Here is an 18,054-nt window from a genome sequence, read left to right on the forward strand (position 1 = left end):
AAATTGCGCCTCAAAGAACGTTTGTACACAATTCGCATGTCAGAAGGTACTCCTATCCAAACTCATCTTAATGAGTTTACTTCTATTTTGATTGATCTTGAACATTTAGATATCAAAATTGATGATGAAGATAAAGCAGTTTTGTTGGTTGTTTCACTACCTAAATCTTTTAAACACTTCAAGGAAATCATGCTTTATGGCAACAATGTCATATGAGGATGTTAAATCTAATCTCCTGTCAAAGGAAAAATATGACCTTGAAAGTGAGGACAAATCTTGTGAAGGTTTGTATGTTGTGGGTAGTACTTCAGGTACCAATTACCAGTCCAGATCAAAGGGACATAATTCCAACATTTCCTGCAAATATTGTAAGAAGCATGGGAGCGATGTTTCCGATTGTTATAAATTAAAGAGAAAGCTCGAAAGAGAAGAAAATGAAAAGAAGAAGGAAACAACCGAAGTTAACATTGTTGATTCAGATTCTGAAGTTGTTCTTTTGGCTACTTCGTTGTAGAAGTAGAAATTCACATTGGGTGCTTGATTCTGGTTTTGCTTACCATATTTGTTTTCAACAAGATTTCTTTGTCGATTATCACTCGATAAAGAATGATTTTGTTTTTATGGGCAATGGTTCTCATTGCAAAAGTTATGGAGTAGGCTCTGTTTCGATCAAGACACATGATGGGAAAATTAGAACATTATCTAATGTTCGACATGTTCCCGACTTGAAGCAGAATCTTATCTCAATGGGCACTCTTGATTTTAAGGGGTGCGTATTTTCGGCTCAAGGTGGAGTATTCAAAGTCTCTAAAGGTGCTCATGATATTATGAAGACCATTAAACATAGAAATCTCTATGTGTTTCAAGGTTCTTCAATTCCAGCTTCATCATACCAAACTCCAATTTGGCGTTTGTGTCCACGTCAAATGAGTTCAAGCATGTCACTTTCTATTCCTAAACTCGAAGATCATTCAAGTTTAGTGGGTGACACATCTGTCTAATACCCTTCGGGGTTCATATGACGAGTACACATTTACAGAATTTGTGCCAAGGTGGAGAATGTTGGGTACATGCCACAAATCCTAAATTACTACAAGATATTTTTTCTTATTATTATATTATTTCCTTGGCCTCCAAGGATTGAAGACCTTTGGCCTCCAAGGCTTGGAGACCCTTGGCCTCCAAGGATGTAATACTTGCTCACCAAGGCCAAGTACCTCTTGTAGTATAAATACCCCCTATGCTCTCCTTGTATCCATACACACACACATACACACAACACACAAGAACTATATACACAATATCCATACACATATTAGCTCACATTAGATCCAATATTAGTTAGAGAGTCATACCATACTCTTGTTACCTTTCGGGGTTGTACTCTCATACCTTTTTTCATATATTGGATAATATTAGTGCTTGTCATCGTGGTTTTTTTTTTTACCTCTTTTGAGGGTTTTTCCCACGTTAAATTGTGTGTGTTTATTTCTACTTATCTTGTCCATCTTTTATCCAATTTTCTCAATCTCTAAATTTGCTTCCGCTTGCGCTCCTAACTCCAACACAAAGTAGTTTTTAAAATGTTTCAAATTCAAGGTTAACCAAGTCCATAATTCTAAAGGTAGCTCAGCGTGTGAAGCTCCACTTCACACACAGATGCACTGATGCACTGATGCACAGTGCAGTGTGCACGAAAGACATATTATTCATGCTTTAACTGCTGGGTGCACCAATCTTTCTGCATGCATGCATGCAATAAATTGCTCGCATCGCCTGAAAATCATGCACAAGAAAGGAATCACTTCGTAACTTGTTAAAAAATAGAAAGATTTCATCCTTTTTAAAACATTGGAATTTTTTTAATTATAGTAAAGGGAAACATTGTCTCACGCCAAAAGGAGAAAAATTAAGGCAAACATATAGCAATCCTTATAAGTTACATAAGATATGACCATGAAAAAAAAAAGTGAGAGAGGAAAGATAAAAAGCGTAGAGTCAGTAGAAAAGATATGGCTGTAATGATATTAATATAGGTGCATTCATTCTTGAAGTCTTAACGCTTTCAAGCACCTTTTTAAAAATTTATGCAAATAAGATCTTTTTTTGAATTGAATCGAGTTGAATCGAATCAAATTAAATAAAAACGATAAAAAGAAATTAATTCAACTGAATTGAATTGAACTAAATTAGAAATAAATCTAAAAAAATAGAACCTAGCTAATCTAAAGTCTTTGGTAAAATAATACTACTATTAAAGTTGGAGGGAATTCCACTAGTGATGACACTGACTGGATAAAACGTTATCCTAACTTATCAAGAAGCTAATCCTACTCTAGTCTCTATAGTACTATACAGTAGACCTATATCATATAGAAAATGACTTAAAAAGTAATGATAATGATGAATAATATTGTTTTTTATTTATTAGGTGAATTAAATGTTAAATAGTCATGTGATTGATTAGCGATGTGCCGATGTATGCGTTATAGTATCTTTCTAAATTAGTGTATAATACGATACATGGTAGGCTGGTACCTGGAACTGTCTTGTACATAGCTCTTCCATTTGAGAGCTAGTCAGTCTTCTACTTCATTACTAGATTGAAAATATATTGTCGTTTACCTTAACTTTTCTATTCCAACTGTCAAATTAAACAAATTATTCTATGTAAATGAGTGCATAGTTTTTTTTTTTATATATAATTAAGATAAGGAAAAGACCCCCTAACCAAATCGAAACCTCGCTCAAGTTAATCCGGTTCGGGTTTGTAAGCAAGACCCATTGGGAGTAGGGAGAATGGTAGGGGGAAATTTCCACCCCAAAGTGCCTCTAGTGGAATTTGATCCCACAACCTCAAGGTTGTACAATACAAACCAAACCACTAAACCAAGTAAATATTACTTGATAAATGAGTGCATAGTAGCACTTCCTAAAAGAAGTTATTAGGTACATCCGTACATAATAACGTACTCGAAAATAATGAAGGTGCAACAGATCAAGAACGGATGGCTTCAAAGTAGCTACCATCGTATCGTCATCTATTTTGCTAGCGCGCTAGATCTTATTAGTTAGCTTATTTTCAAGGTTATTTCATTTGGATATTTTTATTAATTAGACTTAACTACGATACAATTTGCAATTGTGTTTATAGAAAAATACATATATGGCTAGGATTTTGGTGAATATGCAATATTTGTAGAGATTTTAATTATCTTAGTATATATTTATAATATATTGATCAAAGTTTTTTTTATACCTTAGTGTGTGTATATATATATTATATTATTACTGTATTATTATATATAATTATTTGTTAATTAATTAATTATGAAAAATGTATCAAAAGAGTCCATACAAAATCTAGACGCTTTTCCTTGTCAAAAACTTATGACAAATATAAGAATAATTTTCCAGCCAAATTTCTCTCAACACTAAAAAGCGTCGTGACTAATTGTAGTCGACAAAAAGCGTCTCGAATTAGGACACTTTAAAGCGTTTATAAATTAATGGAAATTTTGTCAGAAACCACCTTTTAAAAATATTTTTTTGTCACAAACCACCTTTTAAAATTTTTTGGGTCAAAAACCACCTTTTTGGAATATTTTTTTGCGGGAAGCCACCAGTCGCCGGAATACGAGAGTTGACTTAATTTTTTCCGGCCAACTAGCACGTGCAACTCACGTGTAGTAATTAAAAACCCAAAGTAGACCCTCCCACCCAATTCTTCAGCAGCCACATGGCCCACATTCAATGAGCAGCGAAACCTAATATCTCCGTTGATGTTTCCATGAGCAGCGAAAATTGCTTTGTTCCTCATCTGCACATTCAATCTCCTTCTTCTATATGCACATCAATCTCCTGCCATAAACTTCTCAATCAAATTTTCGCACCCTTCTTTAATTCTTTGTCAGAAACTTCTCTAATCAATTATTAACAACACTGAAAAAATTGCAGAGCAATTGTTCTACAGGTAAGAAAAATTCAGACATCTAACATTAATATTTACTTTTCTTTTTTTAGTATATTTGCATTTGTACTTTGAACTCTGAAAAAGGGTCTTTTTAAAAAAAAAATTGATATAGTCAAAGGTAGTTCAAAGAGAGCAAACAAAGATATGGGGGGACCAATCTCATAATTGAACAAATTCCCAGGTTAGTATATAGGTAAAAAAATGATACTATATTAGTTACATTAATGTGTTTGACATATTTTATTGCAATTTGGGAGTGATTACATGAATATATTATGGTTTATCCTTGAATTTTGTGCAAAACAGTGACTTAAGTTGTGTTTAATTATTCTGTAATTCAGGATTAAAGGAAATTTTATGGAGAAGATAAACATGAGGTTGTACCATGGTGGAAAATTTGTTACAACTAACAACAGGACAACCTATGAAACATGTGGGGATAGTGTGAAATCAGGAATATCTTTGCACCATAATGTGGATGAAGTAGCCTATTTTGAATTTGTTTACTGGATTAAGGATGAATTAGGCTATGATGATGTTGGTCAAATATGGTTTAGGAAACGTGGATGTAGCCTATATTCTGGAAGAAAAGAGATTAGGAGTGATGTGGATATTGCTGAATTTTTGCAGTCAAAAGAGAAAGATGGATGGCACCATCTTTATGTTACACATGGGAGGGAATCTAGTGCTGTCAAAGTGATGGGGGTCCACATGAGAAAGATTCTCAAAATTCTCGACCCTTAAACAACTACCCTCATATCTCATCACAACCAAGAAGAGAGAAACTCCCTACTTTTTCTGCCATAAAACAAAAGCCAGGTGTTCAGGAGAGTGAAATAAGAAATGATGATGTTGTGAATCCAAACGAAGATGATGATCAGTTGGGGATCGATTATGAGGACCCAGATGTGTTTTTGAGTGATGAGGACTATGAAGATAAGAGTCCTGATGACATTTTTGCAGAGCATGTTGATTTTGATATCACAAAAAGAGTGACTAGGAGCTTGGGGGGTGGACTTGGTGAACCTTTGGAAGATGAGTATGCTGATGAAGAAACTGGTGGACATGGCTTTAAGAGTGATGAAGAGTTAAATGACAGTGATGATGAATTGGTGAATGTAGTGGGATCTGATGATGAGGGAACCTAATTATCCCATTTTTAACCCTGATGTTGATTTCAAGCATAAGGTAGATTTTTCAGTGGGCTTGAAGTTTCCCTCTAGCAAGATTTTTAGGAAAGCTTTAGTACATCATGCTCTCGACAACGGTTATGATTTTTACTACTTGCACAACACAAGTAGGAGGATCTCGGTGTATTGTGCAAAAAGGTGTGGTTGTCCTTGGTCTCATGCTAGGATTAGTAGTTGCACATGTAAGCAAAAAAGAAAATGCAGATTCAAGATTCATTGTAGGAAAGTGAAAGGTGAAGAAACTTTCCAGATTAAAAGTGCTAGGTTTGACCACATTTGTGGCCATCAACATGTAAATCCGAAATGCACTTCACAGTACCTAGCTGAGAGATATTTGGAAGATTTCAGAGATGATCCAACAATGAAGATTGAACCATTCATGAAAAGGGCAAGAAGAGAGGTTCAGTGTGAGATTGGTTACTACAAAGCCTATTATGCTAAGGTTAGGGCATTAAGGATGATTTTTGGAGATGCGTCTACTGAATACAAGAGAGTGTGGGACTATGCTTTGGCAATTAGAACTTACTACATAGGTTCTACTGCAGTTGTGAAAGTGGATGGCATAGATAATCCTCACCCTCAATTTCAAAGACTATACATCTGCCTGCAGCCGTGCAAAGAAGGGTTTTTGGCTGGTTGTAGACCCATTTTGGGGATTGATGGGGCACATCTAAGGGGTCCATACCCAGGGATACTCTTAACTGCAGTTGGAAAAGATGGAAATAACAATATTTTTCCGGTTGCTTGGGCTATAGTTGAAACAGAAAACTCTGAAACATGGACTTGGTTTTTGGATCTCCTTGTGAAGGACATTGATTCAGTTGCTAATTCTGTCACATGGGTGCATGAAAAGGAGGATGATGTTGTGACCTACATGTCAGATAGACAGAAGGTATCATATCCCCTTTTTCGCAATATTTTCATGCTTGAGATTTGCTTTTTAATGCATTAACCTATATGCTTGTTCCAGGGTTTGCTAGATGCTTTTAGAGTTGTTGTACCAAATGCAGAAATTAGGTTTTGCTGTCGACATATTTGGGCCAATTTTAGGAACAAATTTCCTGGAGAAGTATACAGAGAACACTTCTGCTGGAAAGCAGCAAGAAGTTCGACAAAGGTAGTGGTTTAATTTAATGGATGTGAGTTTGTTGTGTTTAGTTGGTTTTATGTGCATAAATAAAGCTAAGGCATTCAACTTCTCTATTACAGCATCACTTTATGCAACACATGGAAGAGATTAAGAAGTTAAATGTTGAGGCATACAACTACCTTCAAGCCATACCAGTACGTAATTGGTCAAGACATGCTTTTGGCACTTCTTCGAAAAGTGGTATGTTGCTTAACAATTGTTGTGAGAGCTTTAACAATGTCCTTAGGGAAGCTAGAACCAAACCTATTTTGTCATTGATGGAGTGGATTAATAATTAATAGGTGTTGTGCAAAGAGGGAGGGATTGAAAGATTTTGATGGTAATATTATGCCCTCTGTTACAAAGATGATTCAAAATGGTTTGAAGTTGGTAAGTTCATTGAGAATCATGCAAGCTGATTTACATGAGTTTGAGGTGGATGATGAGGGGGATACTTTTGTGGTAAACCTAAAGTCAAGGCAATGTGGGTGTTATAGGTGGAACCTAATCGGAATACCATGTACACATGCACTTGGATGCATAGTGAAGAGGAGATTAGACTATGAGGATTTTGTTCACCCAGCCTATCATGTGACTACCTATGCTGCCACTTATGCCCCCACCTTTAGAGCTATGCCAGGACAAGCTCAATGGGAGAAAACACCATATCCTGAGCCACTTCCACCACTTTACAGGAAGATGCCTGGAAGACCAAGCAAGAAGAAGAGAGTGAAAGAACAAGGAGAAGATGAGGAGAGAAAGAGCAAACTGGTTAAGAGGCCAAGAAAACAGAATTGTTGCTCCAAGTGTGGGGATGTTGGGCATTACAAAAACAAGTGCTTTAATATGGCTTTGGATCCTGCACCTAACAACGTTGGTGGGAGGCCTAGAACCAAGGCAACACCACCTGCTAAGGCTACAGCACCACCAGCCAAGGCTGTAACATCAGCTAAGGCCCCAACACCAGTAGCAACTAAGGCTACCAGGGCACCAACATCCAAGCATAAAGCAGCAGCGAAGGCTACCAGGCCAGCCAAGTTAGCAACAACATCAAATGGAACAAGGGCCAGAGCAATCACTAGCAACCATGTCATGTCATCTCAAACTTCTCAAGTCACACAAGAGTAGAATGAGTTTAATTTTGATGTAATGAATATTATTTTTGAACAAATGCATCATGTTTTAGAATGAATTGAGCTACATGTGAAGAGTTTACAAATCAACTTGTTCACCGACATAAACTGGATGTTGATGCATATGTTATCTGATTTGGTCCCTTTTGGTTTTCTTACAAAGAACCTGTGTTTTTACTCTTGTCCAGAAGGTTCCTTTATTTTTCTGACATTCAATTTTCCTGCATCATCAGGGATATTTTCCTTCTTAGGACAAGGATGTTAGATAGATATTGCTCATATTTCTGTGCTTGTACATAATCTTATTGTTGTTATGATCAAGAAATTGATGGTTTGTAAAAACTGATCTTTCCATTGGATTTATGACCTGGTGTATCAATTGATCTGCAGGTGGTGATGTGAAGTAGATCATTACAAACAACAGTTTATCATCACATTATATATACTTACATTATCTGGATAGGTAGAGTAATATGACTCCCTGATTAATGACAAAGGGTGATAAATTTTTGAACTGGATACTAGAGACTATGTACATGTGGCTGGTGAATAAGAATTCTGAGGTTTCAAAAGAATAGTCAGTCATACATTGCTGGTTATTCTTCATATAATTCCATTAGCACTTGAGTTCAGAAGTTAGTCTAAAGAATGTTTTCGCAGTGCAAGAAATTGTCAGACAACCCATGTGAAGAGTTTACAAATCAATTTGCCAACAATAATTTTCATTTCATTCATCAATTTGCCAATAGGCTTTGAAAAGTTTACATATTGCATAGCATATCATTCATTGATTTGCATAGCTTTTACTCAAAGAACATACATTAGTAGAACAACTAACTTCACCACAACTAAACTAACAATGGCGACAACATCTCAAATCCACGACCAAGCTATGAACTTTCTCCCAGGATTTTCATGAGTCCAAGAGGTCCTCACAACATCACAAATCATACCTGCACAATGGCGACAACATTATGCTCGGATTTAAACAATGGCGACAGCATCCAAATCATAAACTAACAATGGCGACAACATCACAAATCATACCTGTACAATTGGAGAAGCATATTTAAACCCTAATTTTCAAAATTTAACATTATGCTCGGATTTACAGAAAATTCAATGAAAGATTATTCGAGGAACATGAACGAATTCAAACCAGATGTTACCTGAACCTTTGATTGAGTGAATGAAATAGAAGTAGAAGGGATTTTAGGGATTGTTGTGCAGAAGAGGGGAATTTGATTTACTGGCAAATGATGTGCGAAAATTTGAAGCGAGAAGACTGAGTGGCTGAAGATAGGGTGCGAAAATTTGATTGAGTGGCAGGAGATTGATGTGCAGATGAGGAAGAAGGAGATTGAATGTGCAGATGAGGAAGAAGGAGATTGAATGTGCAGATGAGGAAGAAAGAAATGTTCGCTGCTCATGGAAAAATCGAAGGAGATTTTTTCGAAAATGGAATGTGGATGAAGAAGGGTGTTTCTGGTTGCTGAAGAATTGGGTGGGAGGGTCTATTTTGGTTTTTTAATTACTACACGTGAGTTGCACGTGTTAGTTGGCCGGAAAAAATTAAGTATTCCGGCGACTGGTGGCTTCCTGCAAAAAAATATTCCAAAAAGGTGGTTTTTGACCCAAAAAATTTTAAAAGGTGGTTTGTGACAAAAAATTGTTTTTAAAAGGTGGTTTCTGACAAAATTTCCTAAATTAATTGATGGCACCCCCACTAACCAATGTGGCGACGCCTATATAGGTAAGGGGGACGTTGTACAGCGTCGCCAATGGCGACGCTTTTTGGAGACGCGAATTGCCGACTGATTCTGCTCGACGCTTTTTGGCAGCGTCGAGAGCAAATTTCGCGACGCTTTTATGCGTCGCCAATTGAGCCAAAAAGCGTCTTCACAACACTCCTTTTCGATCTAGTAGTGATGTTATGTATTATCATGGTCAAACACAAAGTAAAAAAAAAAGTACTCCTTCCATTTTTTAATATTCCTTCCATTTGCACTTTTTTTGGCTTAATAAGTAAGAGATATATTGCACCAAAAGCCATTTACAATCTAAATGCCCATTCAACGGGACAACAGCGGCAACTCACTAGTCATCAATAGCCAGTGAAGCCTAATCACTCTGCAGCAATGCAGCTTACAATTCAACACTTATATATCAATGGTTGTCCATTTCATCCGTTCTCTATCTTTTCTTGAAATCTTAATAGGCATTATGCTATAAACTCTATCTAACATAGCAGGGCAACTTGCTCTGACCAAGACTCCACTTTTTACTCCGTCCATAGAACGTATGAATTTCCTGGAATGTAGATAAACCAAAAGAAGGAATGAAGGGATAAGAATAGGAATTAAAGTACCATTGGAAAAAGGGGCACCTGTGGAGACATCTCTACTGACGAACCATTTCAATAGTACGGGTGCTGCCGTGCCACAAGATTGTACATTTCATCCGTTCTCCATCTTTTCTTGAAATCTTAATAGGCATTATGCTATAAACTCTATCTAACACTATTTTCTTTACTCTAATTGCAATTTTAGTTACATACTCAACCTTCTTGTTCCACAAAAATCATTTCTAGAGCCCACCATATCAAAGCCAAGTTCCTTTATAAAGAATGGACCACTAGAGAAATAGTTGACACCTGTTTTTGTACTGGTTCCCCGATTTCTATCTCTACTTCAACTCAATCATCCAACAACTCTCATCACAATCATTATTCCATTCTCGTCGCTTGGGAGCCACCTCCCGTTCACTCCATCAAACTAAATTTTGAAAGCTTCGTTCGTGGTTCTTCAACAGCAGCAGGAGTCATCCTACGAGACTTAACTGGAGATGTCATCAAAGCCTCAACTTTAAATCTCGGTCGCACACAAGTATTTATTGCCGAAGCAATGGCTCTACATCATGGTGTCATCCTAGCTCGTCAACCACAAATCCAACACATCCTCATAGAAGGTGACAACCTCATGGTCATCAACGTAGTCACAGGCTTATGGGACCCCCCCTTTGTCAGATAGCTCACATCATCAAGGACATCCCCACTTTCTTAGAAGGCTTATCCTCTTGGAAAATCCGCATTATTTTTCGGGAAGCAAACAGGGCACCAGACTGGATTGCTAACGTCGATCACCTAGTTGATTCGCAGTTTTTTATTCAAGATTGTAATCATTCAACACTCCATAACATTCTTGTAACTAATAAGATGGGAGCTCTCCTCGTGCGGGGGGATCCTAACCTTCTTTCTTCTTACCTTTAAAAAAATCGTGTAAATTATAGCACAAACAAGTGTAGCATATAATTGTTTCTTCATTTTTTAACCCCTATGACCAACAATCCAATGCACATTCCTAGGAGTTGTATCAACAGTAACACCCATTCCCAGCCAATGTTTAATCTTCCTTTGACACTCTGATTGAACATACACTTTAAGAATAAGTGTTCCTGAATTTCAGCTTCCTCTCCATAAATTTGACAAAGAGGCCTTTCATACACATCAATCACATAGAGTATCCCTGTTGTCTGAAGTCTGCTTCTTATGACCAACCAATCAAAGAGCCTATGTTTCAGAATATGTTTCGCACATATTTATCCCATTGCACTTTAGTTTGCTTCTCTACCAACATTTGGTATATACTTTGCACACTGTATCTAGGCATTTGGATCAGTTGCTCCTCATTAACATCTTTTAAACCCTTTTCACTTCATATATCTTTCTTTAGTACCAGTTACTCTCATCAGGAGGTTTATACTCCCATCAGTCATACTCATTTACATACACGCACTTTACTTACCCATTTAATATAGGGGTTATCTTTTGTGGTAGACGCTGTGCAAACATATCTACCATTGCAGTCAGGTTCCAATCATAAATCTTCCTAGCTAACTCCCAAACCCCCAACATTCTTATTCGGAAGACAAACTTGTAGCAAGCCACATTACGTGGTTTGTGACTGAAATATTCACCACTATAAAGAAAGCTCTGCATATGATTTCAACCTCCTTGAGCAAACTTTTTTGGAATGATAAAAATTTGAGCCCAGTACACATGAATACTCATCAATACATAGTTAAAAAGCATCAGTTTGCCTTGATAAGTAAGATGTCTGCTGCTCTAAGTTCTAATTCTAGCAGTTATGTTCTCAATCTACCCATTGCACTCTTTTTGAAGTGATTCTCTTATAACAAATTGGGACTCCAAGGGACTTAAAAGGGAAAATACCCCTCTTGAGTCCTCAAACATCCATAATTCATTGTACTCTTGTGTGGTCATGCCTGTTGTATATAACTCTAGTTGTTGCTCATTAACTTCCAACCCTCACATTGTTGAAAAGTATTCATAACCTTGAAGCAAAATATATATAATAAACTGATAAATAATCACCCCAACCCATAGTATTACATAATTTGCAATGCATAAATGATGTACTCTCGCTCCAACACACGTAGGATTATACTTAAACTAAGGTTTATCTCCCATCAGCTTAAGAGTCCTAGTCAAATACTCCATACAAATCACAGAAAACGAAGATGAAATTAGATCACCTTGCCTTAATCCTCTCCTACATTCAAAGTATTTAACCAGGCTACCATTAATCATCAAAGAATATGATGGAGAACTCACGCAATCCATAATTAAAACCTCCCTAGAAATTGTAAAGCCACCAACATATCTTCGAAAAACTTTCAATCAATGGAGTCATAAGCCTTTTTTATATCCATCTTTGTTATACACCCAAGCCTAGACTGCTTCCTATCATAATTCCTCACAATATCTTGACAAATCATCACATTATGAGCTATAAACCTTGAATAACTGCCCTCTTATTATCAACAATAATATCAAGAAGAACTTCTTTAACTCTATTGCAAAGCAATTTTATAATACATTTGTACCCTTAAATGGCATGAGGTTTTAGAAGCCCATCCAAACGAGCATCAATACAACGTTATTTTGGGCATGCTTCCCGACACGATCTTAAATGATCGATCTCACCTCCAAAACGACTTTTTTTAAAAAAAACGAAAGTCACCAACATCCCTTAAAGGACACGAATTTCGAGAAACCCATCAAAATTAGTACCAAAACGACAATAATTAGTCAGTGTTGATAGTTGAGGAGAGAGACGGGATTTTTTTGTTATTTTTTAAAAGATTAGGAGTAATTAGGTTAATAGTGGCAAAATGGTAAATAAGGGCAAACAACGAGTTAATGTCCGTTAGAAAAAGCGGAAATAGCATCATAACGATTTCGGAAACTCAAGGGTATATGTTGAATATTTGAAACATTAAGGATATATAGTGAATTTTTTAATTTGTTACGGGATATATGGTGGAAAATTTATACTTCCTCCGTTTCAAAATAGATGGTACATTGTGCTTAAAACGGACTCCTAGGCAAAATTTCATAAGTATGTTTAAGTAGTATAAAGGGAGGTAGATTAATTCTAATGGTCCCACGTGAAAAGGAGGGAGAAAGAAAAAGTTGGGGACCACATGTATTAATTAAGTAAAATGGTAGAAGTGTAAGGCAAAAGTTACTAAATAAGGAAAAAAAAAACAATGTATCATCTATTTTGAAACACCCATAAATAGACAATGTATCATATATTTTGAAACGGAAGAAGTATTTTATTTATGTATTGTTTTGTTTTTTTTGGCGGGAAATAGACTAGTTAAACTTAAATAATGCCTTTGAAATGTCTCATTCTGTGGCCCCAATATGAGGGGGTACTGTTGCCTGCAATTACATACTGCTGCTTAGCTAAGGGAGAAAATATCAAAATACCACAATGAAGCTAATTGATTGTTGCGTGCTCCAATGGGACTTTTCATGTTAGAATAACGACAATATTTATTCATTCTTGTGTATCTAACTAAACCATTTGGGTAAAGTGATTATCTTCTCTTCGTTTCTGTGGTCCATTGTAGTCTTGTAGACTTTGTAGTGTACCTCTTTGCACCCCTCATATCGGACCTTGTGGGATCATAGCTACTTTGGTTTTTACTAATCATTTTCATGCCCTACCCCCTCCTTTATTTAGTAGTACTAGTACTAGTTTATTAACTGAGTGGATTGTTATTTTCACTATCAGATGTAACGTTGTCATCCACTTATTTGTTTTAGGAATATTCAGCTATAATTGTGTAATGTATGATGAACTGCAACATTTTAAACAGGTTACAATTACACATTACCTTGTGACTCGTGAACACTATTAAAATATATTCAAGCATCAATTTGTTTGACACAATAATTCTATATTACTTTTGTTTGAACTCTTTTCTCTTTAAACCTATATTTCTCTCGCCTGACCCTCTTCTTCTCTCCTTTCCCTAAACCTAATTTGGAGGCTATTAATTCCCTTTTCCTTTTTTGTTTCTAGTTTTTAGTTTGTTCTTTATTTTTATTTTATTGATTAAGTTAGTATTTATGTATAAGAGTTTCTCGTGTCATATTATGAGAAGTTTAGTCTTTTATGTTGTAGAGGTCTCCTTCTATCCTATGAATGTTGTATGTCTAGTTTGTTTGTTTGTTTGTAGGTATGAGAATTTTTTCTCATTGGTTGAAGTTCAAGATTATTAATATGAAGGTATTAGAAGCTCGAATACGGTTAACATGATCATATCAAAAGTATTCTTCTCCAAACTATGTCAAAATGATAGACGACTCTATTAATAGTTGCTTGAGACAACACATACAAGGGGCCTAATCCACAATATTCGATCTAGTTCATTGTAGTTTCATCAAAGATGAAGTTGATTTGATCTTCTTTGATTGTATTTTGTTTTTCTTCAATATCTATTCTAGATGTCGTTTAACCTTCAATTAATGAAATTATATGTAATTTTGTGCCCTTGGCCTAAAGAGTTTGGGCGAACTTGATTTGAGAGAGTTTAGTCCACTTACAAGCACAAAACAGATTCCACATTAAAACCAACCGATAATAGTAGGAAAAACTCTTCTAATTTATAAGGTGGTACGTTCTCTCCTATTTTGCTAATGTGGAACAATAACATGCTATTTTAGCAACAAATACTAATAATAAAAAATCTAATGGCAACAAATCAAATTTTATACTACTTATAATCAATATATACATTATTAAAAAGCATGGGCAGGAACTATATCCCGCCACATGTTATTTAATTTGTGACATGACATTTCTTTGAACCTTCTTGTATTACTCTAGAAATAGACAAAAAAAAAAATTATGTAAATTAAATAGTTTTGAACCATGACAACTTATTTTACAAGTTATTGTCAACCCGCGCAAAGCTACTATTTTTATTCGTAATTATATATCAACATCAAGTAACATACGCTTATTCCTCTTTAAAAAAAAACTAAAATTAATGTCAATAGATTTAAATTCACAGATGACAACGTCCCATATAATCATACACATACAATCACAAATATTGTTTCCTGCAATTCTTTCAAGAGAAATTCTTTGACCCTTGCTTTAAAAAAAAATCCAAACCCTTGCCATTAAAGCATCTTCATTCAGTCATAAACTCACCGGACAAATGTTATTTTTGTATAATAAAAAAACTATGATCAATTCTTGAACTCCACTGTCTTTATTTACTCATACATACTTCTTAATTCCTTAGCCTAGCTTAACACCAGCATAATCCTACCTCCTTCCGCAGTTATAGTTTAGTCCTTAGATTTAGCTTAGACACTCGGGCATGTTCTGGCGCCATTAGGCAAGATCTCAAATTGTCACTCCAATTGAAGTAGGGAACCATGGAGGTAACAACCTTCGTGTCTCCTCTTTAGTTGTCCAACCCGACTTATCCTTTATGTGTTATAAAATTCATCTCTAAGTTTGTGGCATGTATTGGAATTTTGTGCTTTAATTAAAAGTTTGATTACTATTTGCTCTATGTATTGCTTTTCGTCTGAAATTAATTTATGTTGTATTTTGATCATTAATTAAATTACAATAGAGTACGGTAGCAAGATTATTTTATCTAATAAAAATTGGTAACCTCCAGGGACCAAGTCTCCCAAGGCATTGAATATCAAACTATTGAGTGTCCATTGACTTGTTTACAAGGTCAACAAACTGAATTTGCACCAACAATTTTTTGACAACCAAAGTGGGAGGAAAAGATTCATAATCAAATTGTGAAACTTCTTCTTCGAACTTTTGAAAACTAACTGTAAAAGTTGGTTATTTTTGTTTTTACTAAAATGCCGAAACACATTCTAAGAAGAATAAAGAAGTTGCTCTGGGTGAATCAAATTTCCCGAACATGAAAACTAGCTAGTGCTTCTATCACTCTAGAGAAAATGGTGCATGGTAACAATGGTGACTCAACTCACCATGGTCATGAGGAGTCGGTTGGAGATAACCCGTCAAGGGATAGGTTACCTCCGAATAATACTGGTCGTGGACTCATACACCAAATATATGGAAAGTTCACGGAGGTAGTAAGGAATTTACTATTAGAAGCGGCCAGAGAGAGTCAGATACAACAATTTGACTCTCTAACTACAAAATTCTAGCCCATGAGTCTGCGAGAGTCTTCACGGATATTCTCCAAAGGATAAGGGAAGAGAACAGAGATGTTAACTCTAGGCAAATTGATAGGATCCTGAAATAATTTTTCGCATAGAACCATTAGTTGAAAAACACTATCAGTTAAGTGTGAAACTAGTTAAGGCCTTAGAATATGTTTCGTTAAATAGAGCAAGGGGAAGTTGTGGCACAACACCAGACGTTCCTCCAATAGGTTACCCTCCAAGGGCACATTTCTCCCATCCTGAAACTAGGGGTCTAATAGTGTATTTACAGAATGGATGAACCATTTGAACTTTTATGTGGTATGGTAGATGCTAATAGTGTATTTACAGCTATCTTGCAGGCATCTCAATGCAAGCTACTGAAATAGGTAACCAACTCTTCAACAAATTGCTCGATGAAGGAATCTTGATTATACCAAAAATAGCAAATGAAGAAGGGTTGGAAGATATGTGCAGATGGCACATGAATAGGTCACATACAACAACCCAGTGCCAAGAGTCCACAAGATTTCTGACTAGCTAGGCAATTGAATCTTAAGAGATTGGTTGTCTCAAACATGGAACAACACGTACGCAATGAAGCTGGAAGAGTATCAGGCCAACGTAACCAAAGCTAAGGCGCTTGCTAAGTCCGATCCAACACTAAACCTAGTAATGCATGAGGAAATAACTAAAATCTATAAGGAAGCAATACAAAAATTTCCATTGCAGACTAGGGCAATAGAAGGGTTGAAGGCATTGAGGATCAGAATGTGTTCACAATGTGCAGACAGGCTAACCTTCAAAATGGTTAGAACTCATATCATTCCGAATGATCCCACTTATGTGCCTGCTTATCAGCTTCCATTCCAGAAAAGGTCGAGAATTCAAAAGGTTATTCTTCCCAACTACTTTTAGTCATCCAATAAGAGTGTTTATTGATCACCTTAGAACAATGGAAGAAGTCACATTCAGAACAATACTGGATGATATTGGCTATAACCATTAGAAGTCCCTTTTTGCTTATAATTTGTGTAGCACGAAGTGCATCACTCCACAAATCAGGACGCAATTTGTTACTACCATTTTCGGATATCAAGTAACATTTATTATGGTACATTGAATCAAACCTCAAAATGTTTAATTTATGTTTTAACACAAGGGCCCAATATAAGTATAAATCACATTAAGCGAAGTCAACAGAGGTCAAAAGTCAACAAAATCCAAAGGAAGATCATCAAGATTATCAAGAGATGAAAGTCAAAAGCAGTAAAAGAATAGCAATAAAAATATAATCAAAAGATGGTTCAACATGAAGACAAACGTACATTAGAGGGTAACGATTATTCAGCGCCACAATATAGTTAAGGTTTGAATCAAATATGATTCAAACGTTTTCCTCCCCAACATGCATGGAAGTTACATGTTATGATTTTCTATAAATAGAGAAACTATTATCAACAAAAAGGGACGAACAATCCATCAAACTCTAACATTTCTTAATTCCTTAGCGTAGCTTAACACTAGCATAGCCCAACCCCCTTATGGGATTATAATTTATTAGTTCTTAGATTTAGCTTAGGCATCCGAGTATGTTATGGCTCCATTAAGCTAGATCTCAAATTCTCACTCCAATTGAAGTAGGGAACCCTGGAGGTAACAACTTTTGTGTCTCCTATTTAGTTATCTAGCTTGATTTATCCTTTGTGTGTTGTAAAATTCATCTCTAACTTTGTGGCATGTATGAGAATTTTGTGCTTTAATTAAAAGCTTGATGACTTTTTGCTCTATTTATTGCTTTTCGCCTGAAATTAATTTATGTTGTAGTTTGATCGTTAATTAAATTAGAACAGAGTATGTTGGCAAGGTTTTATCTTATTAAACCCCTAGAGACTAAATCTCCCAAGGCATTGAATATCAAACTATTGAGTGTCCATTAACTTGTTTTTAAGATAAACGAACTGATTTTGCACCAACAGGGAGTATCGTCTAGACGAACAACTAGATTTCAGCAACTCAAACATGTTGCGGTACATTAGGTAAGATAATTAAGGTGCTTGTAATCATTCTTTTTAGAATAAATAAAGCATTATCAACAGGAAATC

General features: G+C 35.8%; 1 protein-coding gene across 1 annotated transcript; it reads left to right on the forward strand.

Annotated features, from left to right (window-relative positions):
* Nucleotides 1-4,231: 4,231 nt before the first annotated feature.
* LOC125499449 (uncharacterized) lies at nucleotides 4,232-7,382 on the forward strand. Its single transcript, XM_048648266.2, has 3 exons — nucleotides 4,232-6,055; nucleotides 6,134-6,280; nucleotides 6,373-7,382. Exons 1-3 carry the CDS (start codon nucleotides 5,105-5,107, stop codon nucleotides 6,589-6,591), a joined length of 1,317 nt encoding a protein of 438 aa, XP_048504223.2. The 5' UTR covers nucleotides 4,232-5,104; the 3' UTR covers nucleotides 6,592-7,382.
* The last annotated feature ends 10,672 nt before the right edge of the window (nucleotides 7,383-18,054 follow it).

Source organism: Beta vulgaris, chromosome 7, assembly GCF_026745355.1.
Source record: "Beta vulgaris subsp. vulgaris cultivar EL10 chromosome 7, EL10.2, whole genome shotgun sequence".
Classification (NCBI taxonomy): Eukaryota; Viridiplantae; Streptophyta; class Magnoliopsida; order Caryophyllales; family Amaranthaceae; genus Beta; species Beta vulgaris.